Source organism: Aulonocara sp. 'chitande type north' Nkhata Bay, linkage group LG23 (genome assembly GCF_057382095.1).
Source record: "Aulonocara sp. 'chitande type north' Nkhata Bay isolate Kocher_YH1m ecotype deep benthic linkage group LG23, A_spYH_male_GT1.1, whole genome shotgun sequence".
In the NCBI taxonomy this organism is placed as follows: Eukaryota; Metazoa; Chordata; class Actinopteri; order Cichliformes; family Cichlidae; genus Aulonocara; species Aulonocara sp. 'chitande type north' Nkhata Bay.
Window position 1 is genome coordinate 43,976,021 of NC_141365.1, and position 16,766 is coordinate 43,992,786.

At 38.9% G+C, this 16,766-nt stretch overlaps 1 protein-coding gene across 1 annotated transcript; it reads right to left on the minus strand.

The window, feature by feature from the left end:
- Positions 1-2,529: 2,529 nt before the first annotated feature.
- LOC147302705 (OX-2 membrane glycoprotein-like) lies at positions 2,530-5,769 on the minus strand. Its single transcript, XM_086283589.1, has 7 exons — positions 5,706-5,769; positions 3,856-4,194; positions 3,431-3,733; positions 3,313-3,351; positions 3,112-3,205; positions 2,968-3,040; positions 2,530-2,568 (listed from the first exon to the last, which is right to left on the minus strand). The coding sequence occupies exons 1-7, from the start codon at positions 5,767-5,769 to the stop codon at positions 2,530-2,532; spliced, it is 951 nt and encodes a 316-aa protein (XP_086139715.1).
- Between the last annotated feature and the right edge of the window lie 10,997 nt (positions 5,770-16,766).

Here is a 16,766-nt window from a genome sequence, read left to right on the forward strand (position 1 = left end):
AGCGCAATACAAATAATATGTACAGAACTGAGAGCATGTCCGCGATGTGTCACATGCGTAATATATGGCCTGAGGATGTTATTCAAATAACTTATAGATTGTGCTGAGAAACGGTAACGTTCGCACAGAAAATCATCAGGAAATGATAAAATGTCCAAACGCGCTCTAATCACTCTCTCCCGGCGGAGAGCTCTGCGGAGAATTTGGGCTTCACGATCTACTGGCTCTTCAAGGAAGGGACACGCCATGTCCGACACTTCCTACTGTCAGGTTTCCGACAAAGGGGCGGAGACAGTCAGGGTTAGTTGTAGTAAACCTGCTAGGGGGCAGGTTAGCTTCACGGCGTGTGTCGTCATAGTGACTCACTCAGGCTTCAGCTGAACTCGCTTTGTGAAACCGAAAACCCAGAGTTTTCGTTAACTCAGGGTATACTTACTCAGTTTTTCCACTAAACCGGCTTCCTGAAACAGGGCCCTGGAGTCAGCTGAGACTGAAGAATTCACTTGGCTGAGTAACAAAACATTTCTCCCACTGAAAACGTTACATCCAGATCAACAGAATCAACTTTTTTGGGACCGAGAAAGAGTTAGAGGAAAGAAAGTTTTGGCACTGTGTCACGGACCGGCTCTGGAGGACTCAGGGGGCCGTGAGCAGTTATTATTATTATTATTATTATTATTATTATTATTATTATTATTATTATTTGGGGTCTGTGTCGTCTTCTGTTCTGTCCACGTTTGTATGTAGAGTGCGTGTGTCTGCTTCTCTCTCTCTCCCCCCGTCCTCGGGGCTGTTGACGGAAGCGCGCGTCGTGGGAGAGGCGTGTCCGGGCGACTGTCGTCATCGGGAGTCCCTCTTCGCTGTTGCCGTGGCCCACCTGCAGCTGATTACCTGACCAGCTGGTGGTAATCATCCCTCCCGGCTAGAAAGAGGTATTTAACCTGGACCCACGGCGACAGTCGACGTGGGATTATTACTCCTGACCGGTATAGTCTGTGCGCGACGTGTGCTCTTGGTAGTCGGCTAGCGTGTGTGGCTAATTGTGGTTTTTCCTTCTTCCTCCAGGAAAGTCGAGCGAAGAAGCGAGTTGGGGAGCACACACACTAAGGGGGCTACAGCACGGGACGCACTGGGAGCAAGTGATGGGCACCATTGACAAATTGCATCTTAGTTAACTGTTGGACTGACCCGTCTATTCACTGTAAATAAAGTGCACTGTGGCATCGCAGAGTCTTGCGTTTTGGGTCCTACTTTCCTCATCGCCACGGTCTGCCAGCCAGACCGTGACACACTGTGCTCAAAGCTTTGACTCTGCATTTTCTGCTCCTCAGTAATTCTGCAGTTTTTATGAAACAGAGCAGAACTGAAGATGAAGCCTCGGGGTCAAGGAGGAGAGCCACAATAAAAGACACACACAGACAATCAACTGAGTTTTCACAGTGACTTCTTTCAGATATGTATACACATTTTGTAATCGGTCCATGATGAACAAAAACTGGAGTCAAACACACACAAACCTCTGCAACATTACAAATCAATTTCATGTAGTTTTTCCTTCTCTCAGACCTGCACTACAGCCTACAGCACATCTGTCACGATGCTGCAATTAGTGTCACTCATATTAGAAGTGAGTTAGATTCATGTCTGAAACTTTTGGTACAGAATATTGACTTTAATAAATGTCTGCAATGTTACAGGTCATGCAGGAAGTAAAAAAGACCTGACTGTGAATAATGTTTTGTGCTCTTCTGCACATTGGACAGTCAGGTGTTACAAAGTTACAAAGACTTCATGTTAATGGTGCAGGAGTTTCTAACAAAGCAGCCCTCCTCTGGATGAATCCTGAGCTGTCACATACACACACACACACACACACACACAAATACACACACTGTTACGTCCCGTGGCCTCGTTTCCAGATTTCTGTATTTCAAGTGGAAGGTTTTCTTTCTCAGTGTTCAGCTGTTATAGTTTCACAGATTTTTAAATATTTTGCAGGTTGATCATGAAGATCCTAAAACGTTTGTTTCAGCTGTGAGATACTGATGCTGAACTAAACAGACCGTGAGCCCAGAATTACTAACACACTAAATAACACACAGACATTAAATTAGCCTCTACTTACTTCACTTAGTTGAGGCTTCATGTCTGATTTGCTGTAATGTATTTAAAGCATAAAGTAAAGGGGACAAAGCTGAATGGCATGTAAGGTTATGGTGTAAGGATAAAAGCAGTTTCCAGTTACGACGTAAGTTAGGAGGAATAAGCAGAATAAGCCAATATATATGTAATGCAACTTTGGGTTCTGGTGTTTAGGTAAATCGATAAATAGATAAACAAATAAATAGCACAAATCACTAAGAGTAAAATTGCAATGTACCATTATATTAATTAATATATCTAGCTAGCTATCTTTGTTTCTTATTTTGACTGTCCTGTCTGGCAGCCGTTGCAAGCAGAGTGTGGTCTGTGGCTCCGCTGCAAAGGAGGGGCTGTGCCAGGGAGGCTGGCAGGGCTGCTGGAAGCAATTCAGTAACTATGCTCTCCATATTTCAGAGACTCCAGGACCTGGAAAAAATGAGGACAGGTGGAGATAGACTCAGAATTGAGTCTAGCTGGCTCTCATAAAGATGAAAGTCCTGGATCATCATGGTTGGTGTCTCCTAGGAGTCCATTATCTGAGGTGATTATCATCGTGTTTCAGTGGAGGTGTTTCAGTCCCATAAAAAATAATAAAAAACACTGCAGCAGTTGTCTGTTAATAGTGCAAAATCAAAGCATTCTGAGCAGATTAGCTTAGACAGAACAAAGACAAATGCAGCAGAGTCTACTGAGGTGTAGTACACATCAGATTGGAGGGGGGGGGAGCTCTAGAAGCAAGTTGGAAGATTTGAAATGTGACAACATAACAGAGTGAAAAAGAATGACAAAAATTTCCACGCACAAAATGACAGGATGATAAATAACCAATAAACCTGAGTGTGTCTGGCTTAAGGTTTCAGGTGTTTCGTTCATCTTGAACTGTGTGTGCGACAGACTGAAAGATTTATGAAGCTGCACAAACATTTATGAGGGGAATCAAAAGGAGAAAGTGTTTAAGAGGATTTCCTGCTATGAGATTTCTTTTTCATATAAGCCACAAAGAGGAGTGCAGCGACACAGAGCATCAACACCACAGACGACAGAATGACTGAAATCCTGATTCCTTTGAGAAAAACAGGAGATAGAAGGATACAATAATGTGAACAACTATCAAATGATGAAAAACATTGAACATAAAAACTGGCTTTAAAAACACAAATGTTAACACACCTAAATTTCTCTGATTAGATCCTGACTTCTTATCCAAACCTGGAAAAAGAAACACAAACATTAGAATCACAGAGTAATCATTAATTTATGAATCAGTGATGTTGAAACAATTTCTCACCATCATCATCATCATCATCAGGAATTGTCACCATCACCTCTCTGTGAGGAGCAGAGAGCACTCGTGCTGCACATCCCACCTGTGTGCTGTGTTTACGTGAACCTGAGAGCACAGCTGTAGTGGTGACAGTGAATGTAGCGTTGGTGTTGGACACACTGACAGTGTTGTACTGTGAGAAGCTGAGGTCTTGTTGTGAGACACTGAGTGTTACAGTGGGAGCAGGTCGACCAGTGGCTGAACAGGAAACAACCCACTCTTCAGTAGAGTTTGACTCTCTGACATCAACAACAGGTTCATGCAGCTCTGTGAAGGATCAGGAAATATCATCAACATGTTCTTACAAACACACCAGCTGCTCACACATTTATGTCCAGTATGTTTGTTACAAGCACTTGTTGTTTGTTAAAGAAGATTAAAGTTCTTACCATAGACCTCGAGGCAAGTTTGACCAGGGAAGGAGCCTTCAGGATAAGTGTTAAACAGACAGTGATAGCAGCCTTCATCCTGCTCCGTCACATTCCTGATGACTATGGAGCAGTTCTGCAGTCCAGTGTATACAAACTCAACTTTATCTTTAAAGCCATCATTCACTCTCTGACCATAGTGCTTGCTGTAGGTGGCAACATTTGTCTCCACATCACGTGAGATTTTCTGCCATGTGACCTGAAGGACGTCTTTAGTCTCTAAGAGCTGACAGCTGAATTCAGCATCTTCTCCCACTGCTGCCAGCACAGTCTGCTGTGTTTGGACCACTGCTGTTAGAGCTGCATGGAGATACAGTTTGAGATGTGAGGCACATTCAGTTTTTGTTCAGGTGAACTGTAACACACAAAGTTGCAGTTTCACTGCTAAAACTTTTTTGTTATTTTTCTCACTGTTCATAACATGTTTTACAGTCTTTTTATTTTATTTTTTTTTGAGTTTCCTTCCTGAATAGAACTGCCCCAATAGTATACAGTAACTGCTGCAGGGGATTTTCTAACACTACAAGGAGGATTTTAGTATTGACCGACATTTCAAAAAGAGCATTGCAAATTAAGAGTAAAGAAATGAGCAGACCTGACGAAACATTAAATATGAATATTTAAAAGCAAATAACAGAGTGTAAGTGTTTTTCTGTAAACAGCGCGGCAATTCGGCTAAATGAGAGGAGGCCGAAGGGCAATTATTCTGTTTTTGATATAAGATTGAACCAGTCAGGGGACTGTGAGGTCCTGAGACTCAGGGAGTATCCAGAGAAATCTGAGGTATTACAAACTGCTCCACTATGAACCTCTAAATCTCTGTGTAACAGCTGAGTTATACAGTGGACAGAAGAACATTTATGATCAGAGCCCCAACAGTCCCTGTGTTAATGAAGATACTGTAACTGTCCCTTTTGCTGTGGTTTGCAGGCAGTGAGCAGAAAAAGTACTTACCAAAAGTCATTTAGTGTGAGACATTTTTCATTATGTGCCTCCGTGCAGAAATGTGACTCAAATCCTGAAACCCTGCAAACTTGTCTGCTCACTCTCAGTACAGAATATCGACTTTAGTAAAGGACAACAGTGTGCACAGTTATTACGTAAGCTCATATTTATTCTAATGGTTCAGGGTTTGACTGTAAATAATGCTCTGTGTTCTTCTTCACATTGTACACGTGAGCTGTTAAAAAGACTTGATGTTCGTGGTGGAAGAGTTTGCAATGAAGCAGTCCTCTGGATGAAACTTGAGCTGTGCAAGGACACGCAGGAACATTTATCCACACGCAGCTTTTTTTAACACGAGCCTCTCTGATATTAAACACACTGATTTTCCTTCAGCTGCCTCTCGTTGCGCTGAGTCATCGTGCTGTTTCTGGAGAGAAACACGTGCGTGAAAGCGGCTCCATTACTGCACACTCATTACTGTTCTCCTGTCAGGATTGTTTTTCATCCGCTAATTTGCCAATTTTTCCCAATTTGTAAATTTGTAAAAATCAGATAACCTCACCCCTCATTGTTAGTTACTGCATTGCACAGTTTACACAAACTCAAGTTCTCATTTATCATAACTTGAGTAATATCTGTCACTTTGACGCCTACGTGCTGAACATGGGAAAGTCCAAATACTTCAAATGATTACAAAGTTAGTAAAACTGAGTGGTAAACTATCGAACACACACACAGATATATATATATATATATATATATATATATATATATATATATATATATATATAGAGAGAGAGAGAGAGAGAGAGAGAGAGAGAGAGAGAGATTGTATAGAGTTGTATTAACACAGACTTTGTTCCCACCTTTGTCAGAGACTCCAAGAATAAAAATAGCAATCACATAAAATGAGACTCCAAGATGCGACATCGTGGCTCCACACTTACCGTTAAAACTTCAAACTGAACGGAAATGTGAATGTTCCGGGGAAACACCTCCGACACTGAGTCACAGTATATGTATCTACTGTATATATATATATAGAGAGAGAGAAACAAAGAGATATTTATTTATATTAGCAAGTGCGTTTAAAGTGGTTAAAAAACTGTCTGTCCATAAAGAAAATAGAGTTTAAAAGCTTTTATAATTCATGTGTTCTAAGATGTTTTTGTGTATACTTGCTGCTAAATTGCAGGTTGTTCATGTGAAACTAAACTGTTGGCTAATTTCAGGTTGATCAAAACGAGCAGCTTAACGAGTGCACATGAGAACAAAATTATTAATATCATTATTATTTTTATGAAATGATTTTCTTTCTCTGAGCAAAATATAAAAATGCAAACATCCAAAATTCAAACTGGGACGTTTGGAGAAGCTGCGTTTAAAATACTTTGCTCTGCTAAACAACACCTTGAAAATAGTTTTTTAAAGGAGAACTATTCATATGGGCCTAATAACCCCTCATCTGTCTCTGAAGGTAAGTCTTTATCTTTAAAAAGAAAAAAATAATACTTACCTTGTACACAGAACTACTGTGTTTTTGCTACTAAATCATTCGTGAAGGAGGGTTTTTGTGTGAATTATCTTGTAGCAAGTGTCACCTAGCAGTTTGCTGCCTTCCGTCGTGTCAGCAGAGGAGCTTTGAAAAGTTAGGGTGAGTGACGTGAGGTCAGCGCTCTTCTGTGGGAAGTTCCACAGACGATTAACTCAGAGACTTTGGCTGTTTGATTTTGATTATTCAGTATTGTAGGTGCTCATTTTTAATGCGTGTTTTTCGACTTTCTAGTGTGACCAAGGGTTTTAATGGTTGAATCAATCAAGTTCTAGATCGGCTGTGAGCGGGGAAATCAATCAATATAGTACGTATATTGATTGTTTTTAGTGAGCATTGTAGTGCTATTTGCTTGGACCTTTGGTTTGATAGGTCTCATGTGCGGCTGGGATATTAGTAGAATTTGTTGTAAATCCTGTCTGGGAATGAAGGGGAAATGTATGTTTAACTGATGGAATAATAAATGAAACATTTATTTCTTTGGATATTCTATTCGACACTTCAGTGCTCGGTTAAAATCTTTTTATTAAAGTTTTCGTTCTGAATTCAAAGTCCGTCCAGCTCCGAGTTAATTGGTAGTATAGTCGTTGCCTCATGTGAACCACTTCCATGATAGACTCACTAGATGGCACAATAGCCCCAGTGACTACATTTTTTTTTCTTTTTCATTTTTTTGTAAAGAACTTTAATTAACTGTGCATCTGGACGTAGCGTTTTTACAAGGAGAAACGATTAGTCACTTATTCAAGTGACTTCTTCTTCAGATGGTTATTTATAAATGGCCTTCTTGACTCCGTGCTTAAACCAGCGTTCCTTCCTGTCCAGGATGTTACATCCTCATCATTGAAAGAGTGTCCACTGGCCTGTAGGTGTAAATAGACTGCAGAGTCTGGGCCTGATAGCTCAACTGTGTTGTGCCATCCGCTTCACCAGAGGTTGTTTGGTTTCCCCGATGTATAAATCCTGGCAATCCTGCTGGCACTTAACAGCGTACACTATGTTACTGTTAGTGTTGGGGGACCCAATCCTTGGGTGGACCAGTTTTTGTGTGTTGATGTCGCTGCCAAATAAAATATAAAATGACTAAAACACTATACAACAATACCTGACAAGAAACACTAGCATGGTCTTACATGATAAACATTACTGGACTGAGAACTGAAAACTTTATAAATGTAAATATCGATATACGTATTTCTATTTTGTGTGTCTTTTGTACACATTTTGAAAAGCCTCTATAAATTCATCATGAATAAACAAAGACCCCATGTGGCCTTTTTGTGTAACTTCACTCAAAATCTGTTGACGGCTAAGTGTTTAAAATATGGGACTTTAATTATGTTTATTTGTTTTTGAAGAGTGTTCAGCAACAAAAGCCGTTTGACCAGTCATCCAAAATTATTGAAAAAATAATTTTAATGTTCAAAAAAGTAATAAAAAAATAAAACAAAGAATTTACATAAAAAAAACAATGCACAATACAATATTATTAATCTGGTTTTTCTGTCTCAAATCTTAACACCACACTGTAAGGAAAGTCGAGAAAACTCAACACAAGTAAACTGTAAACTCTTGCTTCAATCACATTCAGTTCAGGTTTTGAAAAACACAAATTCCTGCTGAGTAAACAAATGTGTGAGCTGCTAATAAGAGATCTTCTGCTGTTCAGTCAGGTGCACTAACCACTACACTGCAAATCCACACAAAACGTATGTTTATCCAGAAAAAACCGTGTATCTGCAAAACCTGCAGCCCAAAAAAAAGTCAACGCTGTCAAAAAGCATGTGTTTGTGCTGGTGACGGTGAAAGGGTTGGATCATGGTTTAGTTGGCTTCTCTCAGGTCTCCACTTTTTAAACCAGTTTTACTCAGTGACTCAGTGAGGCAGTGGGCAGCCATTGGGTGCCCGGGGGACAATGGGGACGGTACGGTTCTCATGGTTCCTCATTTTTCCGAAGTTGTCATTTAGGAACGTGCCCGAAAACGTGACATGTTGATGATTTGTCACCCAGCGTTAAATGTTACGCTTTGGGAGTGAGAACGTGTTGCAGCAGTACCTCAGGGTAGCCATCTATTGGATTCAAACCCCTGCCCTGCGATCATGGGGCCATCACTCTACCTACACTCTAAAAAAAGATCTGCTGGCTTAACGTAAAAAAATTAAGGTAACAATTTGCATGGATCTTTTTAAGTTACTTCAGCTTAGCCACTATAGCGTAAATGCCACAAGAGTTCTCTAGTTAGGCAAACTCTATTCCTTACGTACAAACAACATGATTTGCTTTGTCCTCTACAAGCTTAATTAAGTTGAACCAACTTAATTTTAATTGTTTAAAAAATTACTCCATTTAGTTATTAAAACTTATTTTTTTACTTTTATTCTACTCAGAAATATCCATGCAAATTGTTACCTTAATTTTTTTGAGTACTAGTAACTTACAATAACTTATAACTTACAATTATACAATAAATTACACATTGAAATTCCAGTTTTATGATCAAACTGTTTATTAGAACACCAGTCCACCATTCCAGACTCATTGACATTTCAATAGCAGACAAAATTGTTGCCTCCATAAAATAAATGACATAAAACACCCCTGTAAATCTGTCTCAAAAAGACTGAACATTTTGACAGTCATGCTCTGATTCAAGTTTGTTTGTGTTAAAGTGATAGTTTAGGTTTTTTTAAGTATGAAGTACATTGTGAGTATATTACACACAGTAGACAGCAGTCAGCACATTCCTGCCACCAACACGCACGATAGGCTCAGTTTGTTTGTGTGACTTTGGTAAATCTGAACTAACCCGAACTAACACCAAAGTCACCAAATAACACAATTACACTTACTGATCAAGGCAGCAGGAGACCAGCAACTCCTGTGTGCTGTCAGGTAAAATTGCTGTTTTTGTCCATGGACGCTGGTGGGCCAGAGCGATTGAAACAACAAGCAGTAGAACTTCTCTTTCCTCACAGAAAAGGCTGTCTGATAGCAAAATAAAGCAGTAAACATATTCTTGATATAATGTACATTTAAACTGACATCAGTTTTATTAGGATGGAGGCTCATCTTGCGTGCCGGTGGCCCCGTCTGCTTCTCCGTAGGTGGAGCTTACTGACTGCCATCTACTGTGTGTAATACACTCACAATACATATGTACCTCATATACAGCCTCACTTCAAAAGACCCGAGCTATCCTTTTAAAGTGCATTATTTTTAACTAGGTGTACTTAATGCTCAACGCTCAACTTTACACCTACTGCCTACTGTAAAGTATGTAACACAACACATTGCAAACAACAGTGGAACATTTCCCGTTTAATTTGAGGATAGCCTCACTCTTCACATTTTTTAGTACAACAGTTTACTTTTTAGTGACATTACCTTAGGACTGGCTTTCAGATCATCCAGCTCGAGGAATATCTTTTGAAACACTTCAAAAGTGTTTTTCAAAAGTGTTTTTCAGTTCTTTTGGGTAGCTGAGGTTGAGTGCATATATCAGCCCCATTAGCAAGGCACAGGCTCTGGGTACATCCAGGTCTGCTAGGACTTCTGTTCCTTCAAGTATGATCCTTGCGCTGGCTGGATCAGACGTTGTGGCACCTCTGGTTACAATCTTCATCACTTCATTGGTAATATCCCCGCCACCATCCTGGTAGATCAGAATCAATATAAATGTTTTAAGCAATCATACTTATACATGAGAGTAACACAAAATAGGGCTGCAACTAACAATTTTCTCGATTATCTGATTATGTCTGTGAAGGTTCTCTTTGCAAGCTCCTTTGACGATTATCTGATTAGTTGTTTGGTCCAGAAAATGTCAGAAAATGGTGAAAAATGTCAATGTTTCTCAGAGCCCAATATGATGACCTCAAATGTCAAACATATTCAGTTTGCTGTCATAGAGGAGTAAAGAAACCAGAAACGATTCACATTTATGAAGCTGAAACCAGAGAATTTGGACTTCTTTTTCTAAAATAATTACTTAAACCGATCAATCAATTATCAAAATAGTTGCTGATTAATTTAGAAATCAATTAATAATAGATTAGATCGTACCTCTAATACAAAGTATAGTCATGTCTGATTTACCTGCTCTTTGAAGAGATCCTCCTCCTTTTCCCTGAGATACACCACTAAGCCACGGATAGCGACCTCTCGCCTTCTCTCCACAGAATCGTCCTGTGAATAAGAAAAAGAATGTCGAACTGCTCTTCGAGGAGGATGGGTTTTTGATAATTACATCCAAAAAAAAAAAAAAAAAAGGATTGACTTTATATGGCCTGAACTGTACCAATTATAGATTTCCAGTGATAATCAAAATAATGAATTGATCATTTCTCTGAAATGATCAATTCATGAACTTGAAAAATCCAGGTAACAAATAGAAAAACTGCAAAATCTTGCAAATTACTCTGCCAATCATGATCCACATCACCTATAATTTGTTTTATTATTAAGTATTTATAGTTTTAATTGATATTTGTGCCTCAAGCTCTAAACAATAATTTGACATAGTTGAGTTGTAAACAGCTACCTTTTAAGACTCAATATCACCTATTGGAAAAAAAAAGTGGATTATCCTATTTGAAATAAACTACATTTCATTCATTCATACCTCTAGCAGCATGTTCTGGATGCGCCGAATGCGCATTTTTGCAGCCCCTCCTCTTGAGGAAAGCAAGGACATTATTTTCTGAGAGTACTGGTCCAGCTTTGCCATGAATGTTGTCTCCAGGTTAACAGTGGTGATCCTTCTGAATTCTTGGTTTATCTGTATAAAAAAAAGGCACAAATAGGCACAACATGTTAATGTATACAATTTACTTTAAAAGAATACATACTGCAAATTATCTTATGGAAAAATATTTACCTGAACTGCATCAAAAAGAGCAGGCCATCTTTCTTTCAGGTCATTGATTTTTGGTGCTTGATTGACAACTTCCTGCCTGCGAATGGAGAATGTTATGTTATGTTTCCAAATCAAAGATATTTTTTCTTAAGTGATACAACTGCGCTTATGTATCTGCAGTTAACACCTAAAAGAGCTAAATTATATTTTATGTGCTAATGCACACTCAATGTAATGTCATTAAAACAACTAGTTTATGAATGTTACTTAAGATCTTTCCTGTGGCGTTTCTACAACATGGCGTTCGCTTCCTCGCCCGCGTTTTTTGACTGAACTTTGACACAGGCTGTTCTTCAGCTAGGGCTCAATTAACAAACTTCAATCTCACATAAAAATAACTCTAGGACTTAAACATCAAAATGCATCGATGTTAAACCGAATGTATACTCAGTAACCTACATTTGTTTAGTCATGAATGTAAAATGGCCCAGCCTTTTGCTGGTCAAACCTTCATCAACGCTGCAACGATTTCAAAGTAGAAAGAAGAAAAACATGTATTACCCTGTCTTTGCAGAGTTAAAACTACTGCTACAGAAGCTCAGTGTCAATTAACACCATTTGGCTGCCACCGTAAAACAAAACTTAACAAAGACTAATGTTACGGTCGAATTACTTCACAAGTTAGCCAGAAGTGTAATGTTACTAGCTTATCACCACCACTCGCCGAGGAAGAGTTTAGTGTTGTGTAAAAAGGATTTCTTGCAGTGCGTGTTGATAGAGTTAAAGTTAGAGTTATTAGCTGCTGTGAAGGCAAAAAATTGTACTCACCACAAAGCTTTAACGTTTGATAATGTTCCGTACAAAATGCCGCTTCTCTGCTTTCTCTCTTTGCCTCCGTTTCTTTCGATCAGTGGTCTGAGAGCAGCATGTCCGGGCAAGTCAGCCTTGTACTCAGCTTTTAAAGGACGCTTACGAGATTTTTAAGTTGTATTAACTGAATACACTTTCATGTTAAGTTAACACAGAAATGTCTGTTCAAAATCGATATATTACTGAGCTAAGACTGTTTTCTTTATTTTAATTTCGACCAACTCATTAAATTAAGTTATCAACTGATTACAATGTGTACATGCAACAAACTTAATTTTTTATGCAGAAAAAGCTATTAATTTTAAGCTTTACTTACTAACCCCATGAATCATTTTTTAGAGTGTACTGAGCTATCCCCCCCCCCCCCCCTCCTTTTTTTTTTTTTGAACAGTGAAATTTGTTTTATGCCCAAATTATTCTGCAGATCATCAGGATGAAAAGTTATTGGCTGTGTTTGCACAGCCCTTTAAAAAAAAAAAAAAATGCTTTCATGACATTATTGTGTGTCAGGTGGTGTCAGGGATATCCAGACTGACAAGTAGGACATTGAATGTTACCTCTCCGGTGGGAAGGGAGCCTGAGATTGTCTAAATTGTGGTCTGTTCTATAGTAAATGCAGATTTAAAAAAATTAAGAAAACAAATAAGATGGGGTTCTACATAATATGATTGTTTGCTTGCAGGACACCAGGAGAGATGAGTTCTCTGTGACAGATGGTGTGGTCAGTGAAGATGGCCGCCTGCAGGTTCAAGGTCATTGAATCTCCAGCCCAAATCCACTGCCACTGTACTTAAGGGAAGAGAAGTTAAAGACTTTCTCCTGCACTTACATTTGGATCACCTAAATCCATGACAGTCATTCAGGAAGTAATGTCTGGACTGGAAACAAGCCATCCTTAAAGTATTACAACATACCAAGCTTCTGTGTTTGAATGCAAAACAAATGTATTGTTTGATCTAGAGACTGCACTTATGACTGAACAATATATAATGAAAATAAAATGCATGTAACTTGTAAAACAAAATTGTAGGAAGTCTAAACTTAGTTTCAGAATCATGAAATCGGAGACTTTGTTATTAACCTCACAGTGAAACAGTGTTGGCAGTATAATTATTTGTTGTTCAGAAGAACAGTGTCCAGTATGTTGGCTGATTTACTTTTTTGCATTTGGAAGTAAAAGTTGGGCTGATTTTGACGCCATTACAAGAAATGTTGTTAACTATTCTTTTTGAATCATACTTGCATTCAGTGTTGTATTAATATAAGTGTTGTACTAGAAATTGTGATAAAACAATGTCAAGTTCCCACAAATTGCTCAATTTCCCACAAATTGATTTTTAATTTAGAACTTAAAACGTTATTCTTAGTACTATATACTTGAAATTAATAAGTTGTCATAACATATTATCTTAAGTAAGCTTTACTCAGTTTTTTGAGGCGAAGAGTTTGAATAATTTTTTTGAAGTTCTGGGAAATAGATTGTTACGGAGCCCCGGAAAGGACACTGGAGAAAAAAGTCATTAAGAAGAACTTTTACAAGATTTTGCAAAACCTTTGCGAGATCCCGAGTTACTTTTGCAAGATCTCGCAAAAGTTCTTCTTAATTTTTTTTTTTCTCCAATGTCCTTTGCGGGGCTCTATAGCAAACTGCTCCATTGTACAAACCTGAAATCTGTGTGTAACTGCTGAGCCGTACGATGGGCAGAAGAACATTTATGATCAGAGCTCTTTTTTCTAATACAGCTCATACAGCAGGAGTGTATGGGCTGCTTTTGAACTGACACTCAAACAAGATTTACAAGTAAACCAGGATTAAAAATGATCAATGATGACACATATGATCTAAACATGTAAACACAGTTATGACCACCATCATGCACCTGACCAAAGACATGACTTTCTTACAGTCTCATTAACTAAAAAGAAACTGCGTTACAACTGTGACTGCTATATTGCGAACTCTGCGCGCTGAACACTTGACCGCTGATGCAAAGCTCATTTTGGTGCGCTTACTGTGTTTACATCTTCAGGGGTATTCAGAGCAGGGAAAGTTTCACACACTCGACTGACAGCTTTAGGTCCATGTCACCATTGTTCATTCTGTTTACATTTCTTTCTCATTTTGAATAACTCAACACTTTATATTTGGAATGAGAGAAGGGGAGGAAAAGAAAACAGGAAATTAAGGAGCAGGACTTCCAATACTAAACCTTTAATAAAGACACTTTATTAACCAACATTACTTTAAAAAAAAACCCAAAACCCAAAACAAACCAAGGTTCGCTGCCACGATGCTGGCCTAGTTAAAATAGCAGCTCAATAAAATAGTTAATGGTGGAGACTGGCCACCAGGGGAGGCAACCTAGAGGAATGCCCAAGGGGTGCCACTAATTACTCACCCCTGCAGTCTCTCTGCAATCCTTACTACCACTCTTACTGCAACTTAAAATGTTGCACTATATTTGCTTTTCAGTGTGTACACTCACATGCATGAGAGGGAATTCCACCACAGGTGGAAGCAGTTGTGTCTCCACTAAAGCAAATAAAATTAAATCTATAAATCAAGCAATACAAAACACGAAACACCTCAATAAATAATAGAGAAAGAAACAGTAACACACACACAGAGACACACGTACACACATGCACTTTAAAATACAACTTCAATTAAAAGCAACATCTGGCACATCCAAGCTGAACACCAACTGAGTGCAGTGCAGCAGAGGTACATGCAAATGGTACACCAGCACCATTAAAACGTAATAAAAAGTTAACACTAAAACACCATAAAACAAAGAATAACCAATCAATGCCAGTCAACATGACAGCAACAAAGCAACACGAGACTACAACAAGACAAGAAGATGCGACATCGTGGCTCCACACGCTAAAACTTTAAACTGAAAGGAAATGCACGGCTGAGAAAGTACTGGGTTATTGTTCCGGCGAAACACCTCAGATCATTGAGTCACAGGATATCTATATATAGATATTTATTTATTTTAGCAAGTGCATTTAAAGTGGTTAAAAGAAACTGTCTGTTCATAAAGAAAAGAGAGTTTGGAAGTTTTTATATTTGTTCTAAGATGTTATTATGTATTTGCAGCTAAAGTGCAAGTTGTTCATGTGACCCTAAACTGTTGGCTAGTTTCAGCTTCAGAGTCACTGATGCGGATCAAAACGAACTGCGGCTAAACTGAACCTGCTTTAAGAAAAGAAATTACTGGGCATGAGCTATGTTCATGTCAACATCTGAAACACAGGCAAAATCCATTAAACAAATCAGCTGACCAACAATAAATCTATGGAAATTGAGACATTAATATATTAAAGATAAATCAGTAAAAAACAATCATGAAACAGGTTTATAAGGCAAACATTCAGCATTCAGTCAAAACTCCAACACTTAGATGTCACGGACCCTCAGGGGTCCGTGAGCAGCTATTATTATTATTATTATTATTATTATTATTATTATTATTATTATTATTATTATTATTATTATTATTACTATTTGGGGTCTGTGTCGTCTTCTGTTCTGTCCACGTTTGTATGTAGAGTGCGTGTGTCTGCTTCTCTCTCTCTCCCCCAGTCCTCGGGGCTGTTGACGGAAGCGCGCGTCGTGGGAGAGGCGTGTCCGGGCGACTGTCGTCATCGGGAGTCCCTCTTCGCTGTTGCCGTGGCCCACCTGCAGCTGATTACCTGACCAGCTGGTGGTAATCATCCCTCCCGGCTAGGAAGAGGTATTTAACCTGGACTCGCGGCGACAGTCGACGTGGGATTATTACTCCTGACTGGTATAGTCTGTGCGAGACGTGCGCTCTTGGTAGTCGGCTAGCGTGTGTGGCTAATTGTGGTTTTTCCTTCTTCCTCCAGGAAAGTCGAGCGAAGAAGCGAGTTGGGGAGCACACACACTAAGGGGGCTACAGCACGGGACGCACTGGGAGCAAGTGATGAGCACCATTGGCAAATTGCATCTCTGAGTTAATTGTTGGACTGACCCGTCTATTCACTGTAAATAAAGTGCACTGTGGCATCGCAGAGTCCTGCGTTTTGGGTCCTACTTTCCTCATCCCCATGACATTAGATCTCTGATTAGAAATTATCTGCTTAGCTCAAGCTGAGTGAAATTCTGACTAACGGGAAGTGAACATGAGGATTAGTTTGAAAATGTGCACACATTAAAAATATAAAACGACTTTCTTATCCTGTGTTTTTGATTGATTAACCTTGTTTATGTAATTTTTATTCTTGATCAGTCAGGACCCGTCATACACAGAAAAGCAAAATTATTAATATCATTTTTATTTTTATGAAATGACTTTCTTTGTGTGAGAAAAATAAAATAATGCAAACATCCAAAGATCAAACTGTGTTTCAAATTCTTTGCTCTGTTAAACAGCACCTGGGAAATAGCTTTTAAAAAGTGAAATTTTCTCATTTGCTAATAATTCTGTCCTCCTCTGTCTCTAACGGTGAGTCTTTATCCTTTTTTTTTTTAATGATGACCTTCTACACAGAGCTACTCTGTAAGGCGTATGTCCTTGAGATCACTTCCCACACGTTACCGTGCTTCGTGAAAACGTGTGCTGTTGCGGTGACTGTAACTCTGCATGAGACTAAAATTTACTGCATGAAAGTTTACATGT